This window comes from Colobus angolensis, unplaced genomic scaffold, assembly GCF_000951035.1.
Source record: "Colobus angolensis palliatus isolate OR3802 unplaced genomic scaffold, Cang.pa_1.0 Scaffold420, whole genome shotgun sequence".
NCBI lineage: Eukaryota > Metazoa > Chordata > Mammalia > Primates > Cercopithecidae > Colobus > Colobus angolensis.
Genome location: NW_012117600.1, coordinates 216,771 through 231,722, shown reverse-complemented (window position 1 = coordinate 231,722; position 14,952 = coordinate 216,771). Strand labels below are relative to the sequence as shown.

The following is a 14,952-nucleotide window of genomic DNA, read 5'->3' as shown; positions in this document are numbered from 1 at the left end:
AAAAAAAAAAGAAAAGATAAGAAATAAGGGCCTTGTAGTAACTAGAGAGTACGAAGCAATCAGCCCAGGATTACTCATGAACACAGCTCAGGAAGTCTGATATATGTGAGTATGATTCTGAAGCATACAGTTTACCGTTAACATGAAGCCGTTGGCAGGACAGCTGAAGTATGATCAGAGTTCACATTCAGGATAATGAAGAGCCAGAGTTCAGGGTGTGGAACAGGCTATTCAGTGATGAACTGTTCCGAAAACATGTTGAATAGTTCTTTCATCCTTAGCAATACAGTATGAGCGTGTGGTCAGATGAATTTTATTTTACTTTATTTTATTTTTTTTTGAGATGGAGTTTTGTTCTTACTGCCCAGGCTGGAGTGCAGTGGCCACAACCTCCGCCTCTCGGGTTCAAGCGATTCTGCTGCCTCCACCTCCCAAGTAGGTGGGATTATAGGCATGCGCCACCATGCCTAGCTAATTTTGTTGTGTTTTTAGTAGAGACGAGGTTTCTCCATGTTGGTCAGGCTGGTCTCGAAACTCCTGACCTCAGGTGATCAGCCTGCCTTGGCCTCCCAAAGTGCTGGAATTACAGGTGTGAGCCAGCGCGTCTGGCGGTGAGATGAATTTTAAAGAGCCTTTTTGCTCGAAGTGAGACAGGTCTGATAGGAAGTTAAGAGACATTTTAAAGGAACTCTTAATTTGGCTGGAATGTGGGGAAGTCATAAAAGATTAAATTGAAAAAGTAACTCAAAACCGGATGATAAAGGTCTTTAAATTTCAGGCTGAAGAATTTAGATTTTATTGAGTTTTGGAAAACTATTGAGGAACTAATGACATAATCAGAATGATGAATTTGGGCTGGGTGCCGTAGCTTACACCTGTAATCCCAGTGCTTTGGGAGGCTGAGGCAGGTAGATCACTTGAGGTCAAGAGTTTGAGATCAGCCTGACCAACATGGTGAAACCCCTTCTCTACTGAAAATAGGAAAAATTAGCCGGGCGTAGTGATGGGCACCTGTAATCCCAGCTACCTGGGAGGCTGAGGCAGGAAAATTGCTTGAGCCAGGGAGGTGGAGGTTGCAGTGAGCTGAGATCGCGCCACTGGACTCCAGCCTGGGTGACAAAGTGAGACTGTGTCTCAAAAAAATATAAAACAAGAATGATGATTTGGGAATACTGACCTGGAAGTATCTGTGAGGATGAATTAGAGTGAGAAGAACCTGGAGGTAGGAAGCTCAATTAGGAAGCAGTAGTCTAGGTGTGAGGCTAAGAAGCTCAATGAAAGCACTGATAATAGGAAGAAACGGACATATTCCAGACATTATTCCCAAAGAAGAATTAACTACATGTTGGGGTTCACTGTATGTCAGGAGAGAAGTAGAAGGGGGTGTAAAAAATGATTCATAGATTTTTGAGTCTGAATAATTGTTATATAAATAGGAAAGACAGATGAACTAGCTTCTGTGGAGGCATATGAGAAGTTTGGGTTTGTAGGGACTAGAAAGCATCTAGAAAGCATTTCTAGAAGCATCTAGAAATGTGGATTGTATGCTGTGCAGGTTGAGAGCTAGAGGGTCAGTCATACAACAGTGTTAATTGAATTCCTGGTAGAAGATGAGATTTTCTAAGGGATAGGAATAGATGACAGAACTTTGGTGTACTCCACATTTAGAATAAAGTTTCAGTCAAGGAGTTAAAGAAGGAATAGTCCAAGTTTTCAACGATTACACAGTAGAGTATCCAAAAGCAAGAGTCACTCAGCAATATTGACTTAATTCGTTCGTATAAACAGTAGTTATCAGAGAGCATGGTTCTCAACTGTATCAGACCCAACTCTCCTTTTTTGTTACAAATATTTTATAATACACCCCCCCCTTTTTTTTTCTTTGAGGCGGAGTCTCGATCTGTTTCCCAGGCTGGAGTGCAGTGGCATGATCTTGGTTCACGGTAACCTCTGCCTACCGAGTTCAAGGAATTCTCTTGCCTCAGCCTCCCAAGTAGCTGGGATTACAAGCACCCACCACCATGCCCAGCTAATTTTTGTATTTTTAGTAGACATGAGGTTTCACCATATAGGTTAGGCTGGTCTCAAACTCCTGACCTCAGGTGATCCGCCTGCCTCGGCCTCCCAAAGAGCTAGGATTACAGACGTGAGCCACCGCGCCTGGCCTAATACGCCCTTTTTAAAATCCTAAAATGAAATCTATAGGTAATATAACATGTAATTTTAAAAAGCAGTATGATGCCCTAATTGTAATATATTGGGGAAACATAAAGTAACTTACAGTTACACAGTATGTATTTTAAAATGCAAATGCATGGACACAAACCCATAATAGGTGACATAAGAAATAGTCATATCTTCTTTTTTGAGGTGGAGTCTTGCTCTGTCACCCAGGCTGGAGTTCAGTGGCACAATCTTGGCTCACTGCAACCTCCACCTCCCGGGTTCAAATAATTCTCCTGCCTCAGCCTCCTGAGTAGCTGGGACTACAGGTGCATGCCACCAAGCCCAGCTAATTTTTTGCATTTTTAGTAAAGACAGGATTTCACTGTGTTAGCCAGGTTGGTCTCGAACTCCTGACCTTGTGATCCGCCTGCCTCAGCCTCCCAGAGTGCTGGGATTACAGACATGAGCCACCGTGCCCAGCAAGAAATAGTCATATCTTTTGTACTAGTATGGAGAATCACCTTGACTAAGAGTTACAAATAAAGTTTATTTGTGTTGGTGACTCAAATAACACAACAAGTAAGAGGAAACTATTGATCTAAGGTGAAATAAAAGAGGATGGAATGATTTGCTTCTCAGGCTCTTCCAAGATAAGTGGGGAATGACTTCAGAATTTTGAGGAAGAGGGAAAAAAGATTTGAAGTAATCTTGGTAGAGAATGAGAAACAATTGATAGAAGGTGGGTAAAAGGGTTATTGAGAATTATCAAGTGTTTTGCTGAAGCTGGACAATAACAGATGGGTCAGGTTGATGGCCATGCAGTTTTCTTGTAGGGAATGAGAGACAAATAGAGGAGATGAAAGTGGTTATTACAGCAGCAGCTTTTAACATGCTAATCAAGCTAGGCTGAATTGAGAGGCCAGCAATCTTAAAAGGTGACTAAAAAATAATTGTCAGCCCAGTGGGTGGCTGATGCCTATAATCCCAGTACTTTGGGAGGCTGAGGTGGGTGGATCACTTGAGGCCAGGAGTTTGAGACCAGTCTGGACAACATAGTGAAACTCCATCTCTACTAAAAATACAAAAATTAGCTAGGTGTGGTGGTGTGTGCCTATCTTCCCAGCTACTTGGGAGGCTGGAGGTGGTCAAAGTGGTAAGTTTTATGTTATATATATTTTGCCACCATAAAGAAAAAAATTGAACACTTAAAAAATGATATAACTTAGTTCCCCAGATATCATCATAAGACTACTTGTGTAGGCCGGGTGCGGTGGCTCACGCCTGTAATCCCAGCACTTTGGGAGGCTGAGGAGGGCGGATCACGAGGTCAGGAGATCAAGACCATCCTGGCTAACATGGTGAAACCCCGTCTCTACTAAAAAAAAATACAAAAACTTAGCCGCGCGTGGTGGTACACGCCTGTAGTCCCAGCTACTTGGAGGCTGAGGCAGCAGAATGGCATGAACCTGGGAGGCAGAGCTTGCAGTGAGCCGAGATCTCGCCGCTGCACTCCAGCCTGGGCGACAAAGCGAGACTCCGTCTCAAAAAAAAAAAAAGACTACTTGTGGAGATATGTGGAGAATTTCGTGCTTGCAGCACCGTTTTTTGGTGGTATTGTGGACATAAGGGATTGCATTGCACCTGTCATTTCAGCCGTCAGTGGTGATTTGCTGCAAAGATGATTTCTGGGATGAATCAATTGATAGGATTGATGTATACAGGGCGTCTAAAGGGAGTGTATATTGAGCATTGTAAGACTAGAAGTACTGTGGTCTTTCTTCAACAAATTGGTTTTGATTTCATACTCACATAGGTACTGAGGAATAAGTTTTGAAAATATTCCATTCCTTTTGCTGGGCGCAGTGGCTCAAGCCTGTAATCCCAGCACTTTGGGAGGCTGAGACAGGTGGATCACAAGGTCAGGAGATCAAGACCATCCTGGCTAACACTGTGAAACCCCGTCTCTACTAAAAAATACAAAAAACTAGCCGGGTGAGTTGGTGGGCGCCTGTAGTCCCAGCTACTCAGGAGGCTGAGGCAGGAGAATGGCGTAAACCCGGGAGGCGGAGCTTGCAGTGAGCTGAGATCCGGCCACTGCACTCCAGCCCGGGCAACAGAGCGAGACTCTGTCTCAAAAAAAAAAAAAAAAAATCCATTTCTTTTGAATCACTCAATATTACTTGGTAGTCATACCTCCTTAATTAGTGTCATTTTTGTTATCAGGTAAAATAAGTAGAGCATGGATTAACTGTTCCGTAATAACAGCTTGGCGTGGAGCCAAGCAGAGTACTTTTACTCATTTATACATGCATCAAGATGAATTATTTGCTGTTCTCTAATTAAGGGAATTTTGTTGTATTTTAAAAACCAATGTCTTTGAAATCTTCTGGAGTGGGTATGTTAGGTCTCACTTTGAAAAGGTGAAATTTAAAGTTTTTTTTTTTTTTTGATAGTCTCACTCTGTTACACAGGCTGGAGTACAGTGGTGCATTCGTGACTCACTGAGGTCTCAACCTCTTAGGCATCAAACCATCCTCCCTCCTCAGCCTCCTGAATAGCTGGGATTACAGGTGCATGCCACCACACTCAGCTAAGTTTTAAATTTATTTTTTAGAGACAAGGTCTTGCTATGTTACTCAGGCTGGTCTTGAACTCTTGGGCTCAAGCTGTCCTCCTGCCTTACTTCCCAAAGTGCTGTGATTACAAGCTTCAGCCACTGCACCTGGCCAAAATTATTTTTTAGCATTCTTTTTTCTTCATATTACCAAGACTGACAATTTACATACTATGAAATTCACATAATTTAAATAAAATACACAGTTCAGCATATTTTGAATATATTTTTGGTAGATTTACAGAATTGTGCAACTATCGCCACAATGGGAGTTTGGAACATTTTTCTTTTTTTTTTTCTTTTTCTTTCCCTCTCTCTCACTCTCTTGTGTGGTTTTTTTTTTTGAGACAGGGTCTTACTCCAGGCTGGAGCACAGTGGCACAATGATAGCTCACTGCAGCCTTGACTTCCTGGGCTCAAGCAATCCTCTCAACTCAGCCTCTTGAGTAGCTGGCACTACAGGCATGCATCACCATACTTGGCTAATTTTAAAATTTTATGTAGAGATGGGGTCCTGCTATGTTGCCCGGGCTGGTCTCAAACTCCTGGGCTCAGTGGATCCACCCACTTCAGCCTCCTAAATGTTGGGATTATAGGTGTAAGCCACTGTGTCTAGCCTATCTTTTTTATTATTCTAGTGGGTATAAAGTAGTATGTTGCTGTAATTTTATTTTTAATTTAATGATATTCAGCATTTTTTCATGTAATTTTATTTTTAATTTAATGATATTCAGCATTCATTTCACCATTAGGTAGTCATACATCTTTGTTGGTAAAATGTCTGTTCAAAATCTTTTGCCCATTTTTAAATTGGGTTATTTATCTTACAGAGTTGTAAGTTTTATGTGTACACACTGACAAACAACTGTGTAAAAAAGGAGTTGTTTATGTGAATACAAGACCTTTATCAGATAGATGACTTGCAAATATCTTCTAGTCTGTGGCTTGTCTTCATTTTCTTTTTTCTTTTTCTTTTTTTTTTTGTTTGTGTCACACAGGCTGGAGTGCAGTTGCAAGATCATGGCTCACTGTAGCCTCAACCTCCTGGGCTGTAAGTGATCCTCCCACTTCAGCCTCCCTAATAATTTGTTCAGAGGCCTGTGCCACCATGCCCAGCTAATTTTAAATTCTTCTGAAGAGATGGGATCTCACTGTGTTGCCCAGGTTGATCTTGTCTTCCTGGGCTCAAGTGATCCTCCCACTTCAGTCTCCCAGAGTGTTGGGATTACAGGCATGAGCCACTGTGCCTAGTTTGTCTTCATTTTCTTGATGTATTTTAAAGTGTAAACATTTTTAATTTGCGTGGTCTAATTTTTGATCTTTCGTGCTTTTGATTGCGTATCTAGAACTTTTTATGGTCAGTCATGAAGATTTTCTCCTGGTTTTTCTAGAAGTTACATTGTTTTAGATAGAAAGGTTATATTAGGAAACTGTAAAAAAAAAAAAAAAGAAGACAACTCAAAGATATATGATTGCCTTTAAAGCTTATCACTTAGTTGGCCGGGCGTGGGGGCTCATGCCTGTAATCCCAGCACTTTGGGAGGCCAAGGCAGGCGGATCACAAGGTTAGAAGACCATGCTGGCTAACACGGTGAAACCCCGTCTCTACAAAAAATGCAAAGAAGCAACAAAAAAACTTATCACTTAGTTTTTTTTTTTTTTTTTTTTTGAGATGGGGTTTTGCTCTCATTGCCCAGGCTGGAGTGCAATGGCACAGTCTTGGCTCACTGCAACTTCTGCCTCCCAGGTTCAAGCGATTCTTCTGCCTCAGTCTCCTGAGTAGATGGGATTACAGGTGCCCGCCACCATGCCCAGCTAATTTTTGTATTTTTAGTAGAGACGGGGTTTTACCATGTTGGCCACGCTGGTCTCAAACTCCTGACTTCAAATAATCCACCCACCTCGGCCTCCCAAAGTGCTGGGAGCCACCGTGCCCAGCCTCACTTAGTTTGTTTTAGGAACTTTTAATAAAATAATTTATGGGACGGGGCACAGTGGCTCATGCCTGTAATCCTGGCACTTTGGAAGGATGGGACGGGTGGATCACCTGAGGTCAGGAGTTCGAGACCAGCCTGGCCAGCATGGTGAAACCCCGTCTCTACTAAAATACAAAAAATTAGCCGAGCATGGTGGCGGACACCTGTAATCCCAGCTACTTGGGAGCCTGAGGCAGGAGAATCACTTGAACCTGTGAGGCAGAGGTTGCCGTGAGCTGAGATCACCCCACTGCAAGAGTGAAACTCTGTCTGAAAGAAATAGTAATCTATGGCTTATTGAATATTTACGTCATTTGGTGGGCTTATTAGTCTAATTTAAGTCATTATTTAGTCCTGCCGTAACCGTTTAAGTATTTAGAAATAACCAGGTATAAGGCAGAAGTTACTGTTTGAAAGTGGTGGGAGAAGGCTGGGCGCGGTGGCTCACGCCTGTAATCCCAGCACTTAGGGAGGCTCAGGCGGGTGGATTGCTTGAGATCAGGAGTTCAAGACCAGCCTGACCAACATGGTGAAACCATCTCCACTAAAAATGCAAAAATTAGCTGGGCGTGGTGATGGGCACCTGTAGTCCCAGCTACTCGGGAGGCTGAGGCAGGAGAATTGCTTGAACTCCAGCCTGGGCGACAGAGTGAGACTCCGTCTCAAAAAACAAAAACAAAAACAAAGAAGAAAGTAGTGGGAGAAAAGTTGTTATACTGATTGTGTGATTATGTCTCTAGTGAAGATGTTCTGATCCTAATGTCTTTAACAATGTAAGGTAGCAAAGACAATGCTTAGGCTATACCCGTGTTTCTCACCCTCACTTCTATTCTTTTTGCTCCAATTTTCTAGATCATTTCTAAATTTTACTCATTATGGCATTTTTACAAAGGATAGTAAAATACTTTGCCAATACATACATCTCTTCTCTTACAAATAAGATACCTTACATATATGTATGAATATGAATTCAAAATGAAGAGGGGGGCACCTATTTTGAAAGTAATGCTGAGAACGAGTGCTCCTCTAGTACTTTCCTTTCTGAGGTGCACAACAGTGAGCTTGGGGTGTAGATTTGGATAGTTGTTTATTCATAGTTTTGGGCAATTTTTTATTGAAAGGGATAAAGGAAGTGGGTATGCATTTTAAGATACTATTTTGAAAAAGTATAATATGAATTTTCATTGTGAAATGTGACCGTGTTGCTTTATTTTTATATTCTTCATATCCTTTTAACTTTTGCCTTTGCTTTAGGAGGCAGTGTCTAACAAGAGCTTTATCATGATCTTTCTGCAGACTCCTATCTTCTCAGTGTCTTGTGTTCTAGAAGGTCTGATTTCTCTTCATATTGGGAGCAAGCAGGCAAGAGAAGGGGAGAATGGATAGTAATTTCATCTTTCACTTCTTATCTCTGTTCTGCAGCCGTGCAGTCGGAGGTCCTTGTGCATGAAGACAGGTTTGTTCTATGGCCTCGGAGTTGGGTGCCAGGGATGATGGCGGCTGCACCGAGCTGGCAAAGCCCCTCTATCTTCAGTACTTGGAGAGGGCCCTCCGGTTGGACCATTTCCTGCGACAAACTTCAGCCATTTTCAATAGAAATATTTCTAGGTATGTTATTTTATCTTTGCAATATATTTTACCAAATTCCTGATTTCCATCATCCTTATAGATTTTATAGGATTAAAGTATCTTATGATTTTTATATTTGATATTTTCTTTTGCCTCTTTCAAATAAAAACAGTCAATTTGTTTCAGAGGATCAGTTTCTTCTGTAAGGTGTCCAGTTCTACTAACTTTAAATTATCATATTTTATTGAGTCAGCTGTAATTGTGGATTCATTCTTCAATTTATAGTGATGACAGTGAAGATGGACTGGATGACAGTAATCCCTTATTGCCCCAGTCTGGGGATCCCTTAATACAAGTTAAGGAAGAACCTCCAAATTCATTGCTTGGAGAAACTTCTGGAGCAGGCAGTTCTGGAATGTTGAACACATATTCTCTGAATGGAGTTCTACAGTCAGGTCAGTGTGGTGTGACATCCCCCTTTGGACTATCAGTTATCTTGGGGCAGTCATCCTTTAATTTTTTTATTCTTTGTGCTTCTTTATACAGAATCAAAATGTGATAAGGGGAATTTATATAATTTCTCTAAGCTGAAGAAAAGCAGAAAGTGGCTAAAGGTAAGAGATAAAGCAGAATGTTTACAATGCATATAGTCTATTAAAGTTACTAATAGATGGGAAAGTTATCAACTCATTTTGGCAGATTGACAGAGTTTTTCAAATATGAGTCCTTTATACTGGATGTGTTTTTTTGAAGAGATTATTGAGAAAATCTGGCGGATTCAATGAAGTCATTTAGCAAACATGAATTGAGTACAGGTTGAGTATTGCTAATCTGAAATGTTTGAGACCAGACGTGTTTCAGATTTTGTTTGTTTCTTTGTTTTTGAGTTGGTGTTTCACTCTTGTTGCCCAAGCTGGAGTGCAATGGCGTGATCTCAGCTCACTGCAACCTCCGCCTCCCGGGTTCAAGCAATTCTTCTGCCTCACCCTCCTGAGTAGCTGGGATTACAGGCACGCACCACCATGCCTGGCTAATTTTTTTGTATTTTTAGTAGAAACAGGGTTTCACCATGTTAGCTAGGTTGGTCTTGAACTCCTGACCTCAGGTAATCCGCCCGCCTCGGCCTCCCATAGTGCTGGGATTATAGGCGTGAGCCACCACACCCAGCCTTAGATTTTTTTTTTTTTTTTTTTTTAATATTTGCAATACGAAATGAGATATCTTGGAGATGGCACCCAAGTTAATAAACACGAAATTCATTTATGTTTTACATACACATTATACACATTGCCTGATGGTATATTTTTGCCTTGGGGATGCTGAATAAACTCTGTTTTGCATACCTGTGTTTTGACTGTGACCTGTCACATGAGGTCAGATGTGGAATTTTCCACTTGTAGCATCTTATTGGTGCTCAAAACCTTTGAGATTTTGGGGTATTTTGAGTTTTTGGAATAGGGATGCTCAACCTGTTATAATGTACTGAGGGGAAAGAGGAAGTATAAAAATTTATCAGATGAAGTCCTTGCATTCATTGGGTCACATAATCAGGAATATTCCATAACTTTCGTAAGTTCCTGAGTAGTTTATTCATTGAACAGATGTTGATTTAGTGCATCCATGTGCATGTGCCAGGTACTATTATGGTTGGGCGAGTTTCCTGCCCAGTGGTGCTTACATTCTAAAGGAGGCAAACAGTTAGTAAGCCTGTAAACAAGTAAATAAACATGGCTTCTTTAAAGAGGTAACATTTCAACTGATTCTGAACGATCACAGAGAACCATCTTACATCTAGGGTAACAGCATTTCAGTCAGAAGGAACAACCGCAAAAGTCCTGAGAAAAGAAGCAGCTTGGTATGCTTGGCGGAAGAAGAAGTCTAGTACGGCTAGAGCACGGTGAATGAGGAGGATGGTGGAAGATGAAGTTACAAGGCTGTGATCACATAGGCCTTGTACACTATGTTAAGGAATTTGTGTTTTACTGTCGTAGTCTTAAGCCATTGGAGTGTTTACAAGCAGAGAGGTTGTTAATCTTATTTACACTCTTACAAGATTACTCTCAGTGGCCAAACTGAATTAAGGATAGTATTTCTTTTATTGAAACTAATTATTTCTCGTTTCTACTTCTCCTATGAAGTACTCAAAAGCAATTAAAAGCCTTCATTATTATCACTAGGTCCTTCAAAAGGCTCATATGTAAAAGATCTGATTTGGTCAATATCAGTGACGCTTTAGGCTGTTGGAAATGCAGAAATTGTTATGCTTAGCCATCATATTTTGAAAAATTGAGTTATAATTCATTGCCATAAAATTCACCTTTTCATTTTATTTTATTTTTATTTATTTATTTTTGAGACAGGGTCTCACTTTTTCACCCTGGAGGGAGTGCGGTGGCACAATCTCAGCTTAGTGCAGCTTCGAGCTCCTGGGCTCTAGTGATCCTCCAGCCTCACACCTGTGAAGTAGGACTACAGGCCCGCACCACCACGTTCAGCTAATTTTTGAGGGTTTCGCCATGTTGCCCAGGCTGGTCTCGAACTCCTGAGCTCAAGCAATCTGCCTGCCTCAGCCTCTCAAAGTGCTGGGATTACAGGTGTGAGCCACCGTGCCTGGCCAAATTCCCCCTTTTAAAGGTTAAAATTTAGTAGTTTTTCGTGTATTTACAAAGTTGTATACTCATGATTACAATGTAATCTTAGAAAATTTTTAACATTCTAAAATGAACCTTGTACCCGTTAGCAGTCACTCTCCATTTTCTTTTTTCTTTTTTCTTTCTTTTTTTTTTTTTTTGAAATGGAGTCTTTCTCTGTCGCCCAGGCTGTAGTGCAGTGGTGCAGTGGTGCAATCTCAGCTCACTACAGCATCTGCCTCCTGGGTTCAAGCGATTCTCCTGCCTCCACCTCCCAAGTAGCTGGAACTAGAGGCACTCGCCACCACGCCAGCTAATTTTTGTATTTTTAGGAGAGACAGGGTTTCACCATGTTGGCCAGACTGTTCTCAAACTCCTGACCTTGTGATCCCCCTGCCTCGGCCTCCCAAAGTGCTGGGATTACAGATGTGAGCCACTGCGCCCGGCCAGCAGTCACTCTCCATTTTCTATTTCCTCTGTCCCTTGGCACCCGCTAATCTGCTTTTTGTCTGTATTGATGTGCCTCTTCTGGAATTTTTGGTTTTGTTTTTGTTTTCTTTTTAAGAGACAGGCTGTTGCTCTGTTTCCTAGGTTGGAGTGCAGTGGTGCAACCATAGCTCACTGCACCCTCAAGCTTCTGGGGTCAAGCAGTCCTCCCTCCTCTGTCTCCCAAGTAGCTGGGACTAAAGCACATGCCTTTTTCTGTAGAGAGGAGATCTTATTAGGTTGCCCAAGTTGGTCTCGAACTCTTGGCCTCAAGCAATCCTCCTGCCTGGGCCTGCCAAAGTGTTGGGATTACAGGTGTGAGCCGCCACTCCCAACCTAGACATTTCGTATAAATTGAATCCTATGATAACATGTGACCTTTTATGACTGGCTTCTTTAATTTAGCATAATATTTTCAAGATTCTTCATATTGTAGCACCTGCTAATGTGTTATTCCTTTTCATGGCTGAATTACATCTCGTCTGGATATTCCACATTTTATATATCCATTTATCAATAAATGGATATTTGGGATATTTCTCCTTTTGGGCCATTACAGCTTGCTTTCTATATTTCTTTATATGCTATAGGTAGTTGTTTTTTTTGCCTTCATGTTTGGCATGTATCTATAGTTTGTATGTATAGGATAGTTATGTATTGTTTCTACTTTTGTAAGTAGTCAGAGGAATTTTTAGCCTTGTTGCTGATAGCATGTCCCATGTTTTATTGCATTTTAATTTGTATTCCCTAAGTTTAATTAGTATCCTTAATGTTTTTCAGTTGAATTTATAAAGCATATCATAAGGGGAACTGGAGTGACTGTCTTCCTGCTGTTTTTGTCATTGTTTTGTATCTGGGAAAAAATGCTTGGATTATAAGTGGAATTGCTTCACAGCAAAAGATAACATTTCTATTTTCACCCTTTTCAGAGCATTTTGCTAAGTGATGAATCCAGCGAGGCTGATTCTCAGAGTGAAGACGATGATGAAGAAGAACTCAATCTCAGCAGAGAAGAACTTCACAACATGCTTCGGCTACACAAATATAAGAAACTTCACCAAAATAAGTATAGTAAAGACAAGGAGGTAAGAGTTTCAGGAGAAACAGTTCAGACTGAGTATTCACCCTCTGCTTTATAGTCATTAAAGATACATCATTTTGGCTGGGCGTGGTGGCTCACACCTGTAATCCCAGTACTTTGGGAGGCTGAGGCAGGCGGATCACGAGGTCGAGAGATTAAAACCATCCCGGCCAACGTGGTGAAACCCCCTCTCTACAGAAAATACAAAAATTAGCTGGGTGTGGTGGCGTGCGCCTGTAGTCCCAGCTACTCAGGAGACTGAGGCTGGAGAATCGCTTGAACCCAGAGGCGGAGGTTGCAGTGAGCCGAGATCATGCCACTGCATTCCAGCCTGGTGACAGAGCGAGACTCCATCTCAAGATACATCATTTTATGGAGCTGGAAATCATTATCCTCAGCAGTAAGTGTAAGTGGGAGCTGAACAGTGAGAACATGTGGACACAGGGAGGGGAACAAGACACACTGGGGCCTGGGCAGGTGGGTGCAGGAGGAGGGAGAGCATCAGGAAAAATAACTAATGCATACTGGGCTCAATACTTAGGTGATGGGTTGATAGGTGCAGCAGACCACATGGCACACGTTTACCCGTGTAACAAACATGCACATCTTGCACATGTACCCTGGAACTTAAAGAAAATTCCTGACTGGGTGCGGTGGCTGACACCTGTAATCCCAGCACTTTGGGAGGCTGAAGTGGGCCGATCACTTGAGGTCAGGAGCTCGAGACCAACCCAGCCAACTTGGTGAAACTCCATCTCTACTGAAAATATAAAAACTTGGCTGGGCGCGGCGACTCAATGCCTGTGATCCCAACACTTTGGGAGGCCCAGGCAGGTGAATCACCTGAGGTCTGGAGTTCGAGACCAGCCTGACCAACATGGAGAAACCCTGTCTCTACTATAAATACAAAATTAGCTGGGCATGGTGGCACATGTCTGTAATCCCAGTTACTCAGGAGGCTGAGGCAGGAGAATCGCTTGAACCCAGGAGGTGGAGGTTGCAGTGAGCCGAGATCATGCCACTGCACTCCTGCCTGGGTAACAGAGTGAGACTTCATCTCAAAAAAAATAAATAATTTTTTTTTTCTAAAATTCTCTGATATCAATGAAGTTAAACTACTAATACTTCAAATGTACTAGACTAAAAGATATGTTCTTCAAAGAAAAAGATATGTCATTTTAATTTTAGGTAGTGATAGAGCAGCTTTATTGAGATGTAATTCATATAACAAAACTTTAGCCTTATATAGTGTGCAATTCAGTGTTTTGTTAATATATTCATAGAGTTGTGTTACTATCATTACTGCCTAATTCCAGAACATTTACATCACCTCATAAAGAAACTGCGTGCCTCTTAGCTATTGCCCCTCATTTTATCTATCCCTCAGCCCAGACAACCACCAATCCACTCTATTCTCTTTTTTTTTTTTTTGAGACAGTCTCACTCTGTTGCACAGGCTGGAGTGCAGTGGCACGATCTTGGCTCACTGCAACCTCTGCCTCCCAGGGTCAAGTGAGTCTCCTGCTGAGCCTACCGAGTAGCTGGGATTACAGGCGTGCGCCACCACGCCTGGCTTATTTTTTCATTTTTAGTAAAGACAGGTTTTCACCATGTTGGCCAAGTTGGTCTCGAACTCCTGACCTCAGGTGATCCTCTTGCCTTGGCCTCCCAAAGTGCTGGGATTATAGGCATGAGCCACCATCCCCAGCCCAATCCACTCTGTTTCTATAAATGTGCCCATTCTAGACATTTTATACAAATGGAATCATGCAACGTGTGGCTGTGTCCAGCTTCTCTTACTTAGTGTCGTATTTTCAAGATTGATTAATGTTGTAGCATGTATCAACATTTCCTTTCTTTTTATTGCAAATATTTGTTGTATTTATACCTTACTTTATATATGCATTGTCCAGTTCATGAACTATGATTAACATATTTCTACTTTTTAGATATTTTGAATAATGCTGCTATGAAGATTTGTGTACAGGTTTTGTGTGGATGTGTTTTCATTTCTCTTCATTATGTACTTAACAGAGAAATTGCTGGGTCGTATGGAAACTCCTTGCTTAGCCTTTTGAGGAATTGGTCTAGTGTTGCTTATTCATGCAGTTGCTCTTTGGGAGTAGTGTTTCTCTCTTGGAAAGCTCTTCATACACTAACATTAAAATGATGATAGTTTTGAGTGACAGCTATTTGAACATTGTTACCAAAGCCTTCTAACTCTTTCTTTCTTTTCTTTCTTTTCTCTCTCCTTCCTTCCTTCCTTCCTTCCTTCCTTCCTTCTTTCCTTCCTTCCTTCTTTCCTTCCTTCCTTCCTTCCTTCCTTCCTTCCTTCCTTCCTTCCTTCCTTCCTTCCTTCCTTCTTTCCTTCCTTCCTTCTTTCCTTCCTTCCTTCTTTCCTTCCTTCCTTCCTTCCTTCCTTCCTTCCTT

At 41.6% G+C, this 14,952-nt stretch overlaps 1 protein-coding gene across 1 annotated transcript in view; it reads left to right on the top strand.

The window, feature by feature from the left end:
• The first annotated feature begins 8,176 nt into the window (after nucleotides 1-8,176).
• INO80 (INO80 complex subunit) overlaps nucleotides 8,177-14,952 on the top strand; it is a 122,955-nt gene continuing 116,179 nt past the window's right edge. Inside the window, exons 1-4 of the mRNA XM_011956676.1 lie at nucleotides 8,177-8,364; nucleotides 8,611-8,780; nucleotides 8,872-8,939; nucleotides 12,371-12,526. Of these exons, the coding sequence (XP_011812066.1) occupies nucleotides 8,222-8,364; nucleotides 8,611-8,780; nucleotides 8,872-8,939; nucleotides 12,371-12,526 (537 nt within the window). The 5' untranslated portion in view covers nucleotides 8,177-8,221. The remainder of the gene's footprint in view (nucleotides 8,365-8,610; nucleotides 8,781-8,871; nucleotides 8,940-12,370; nucleotides 12,527-14,952) is intronic.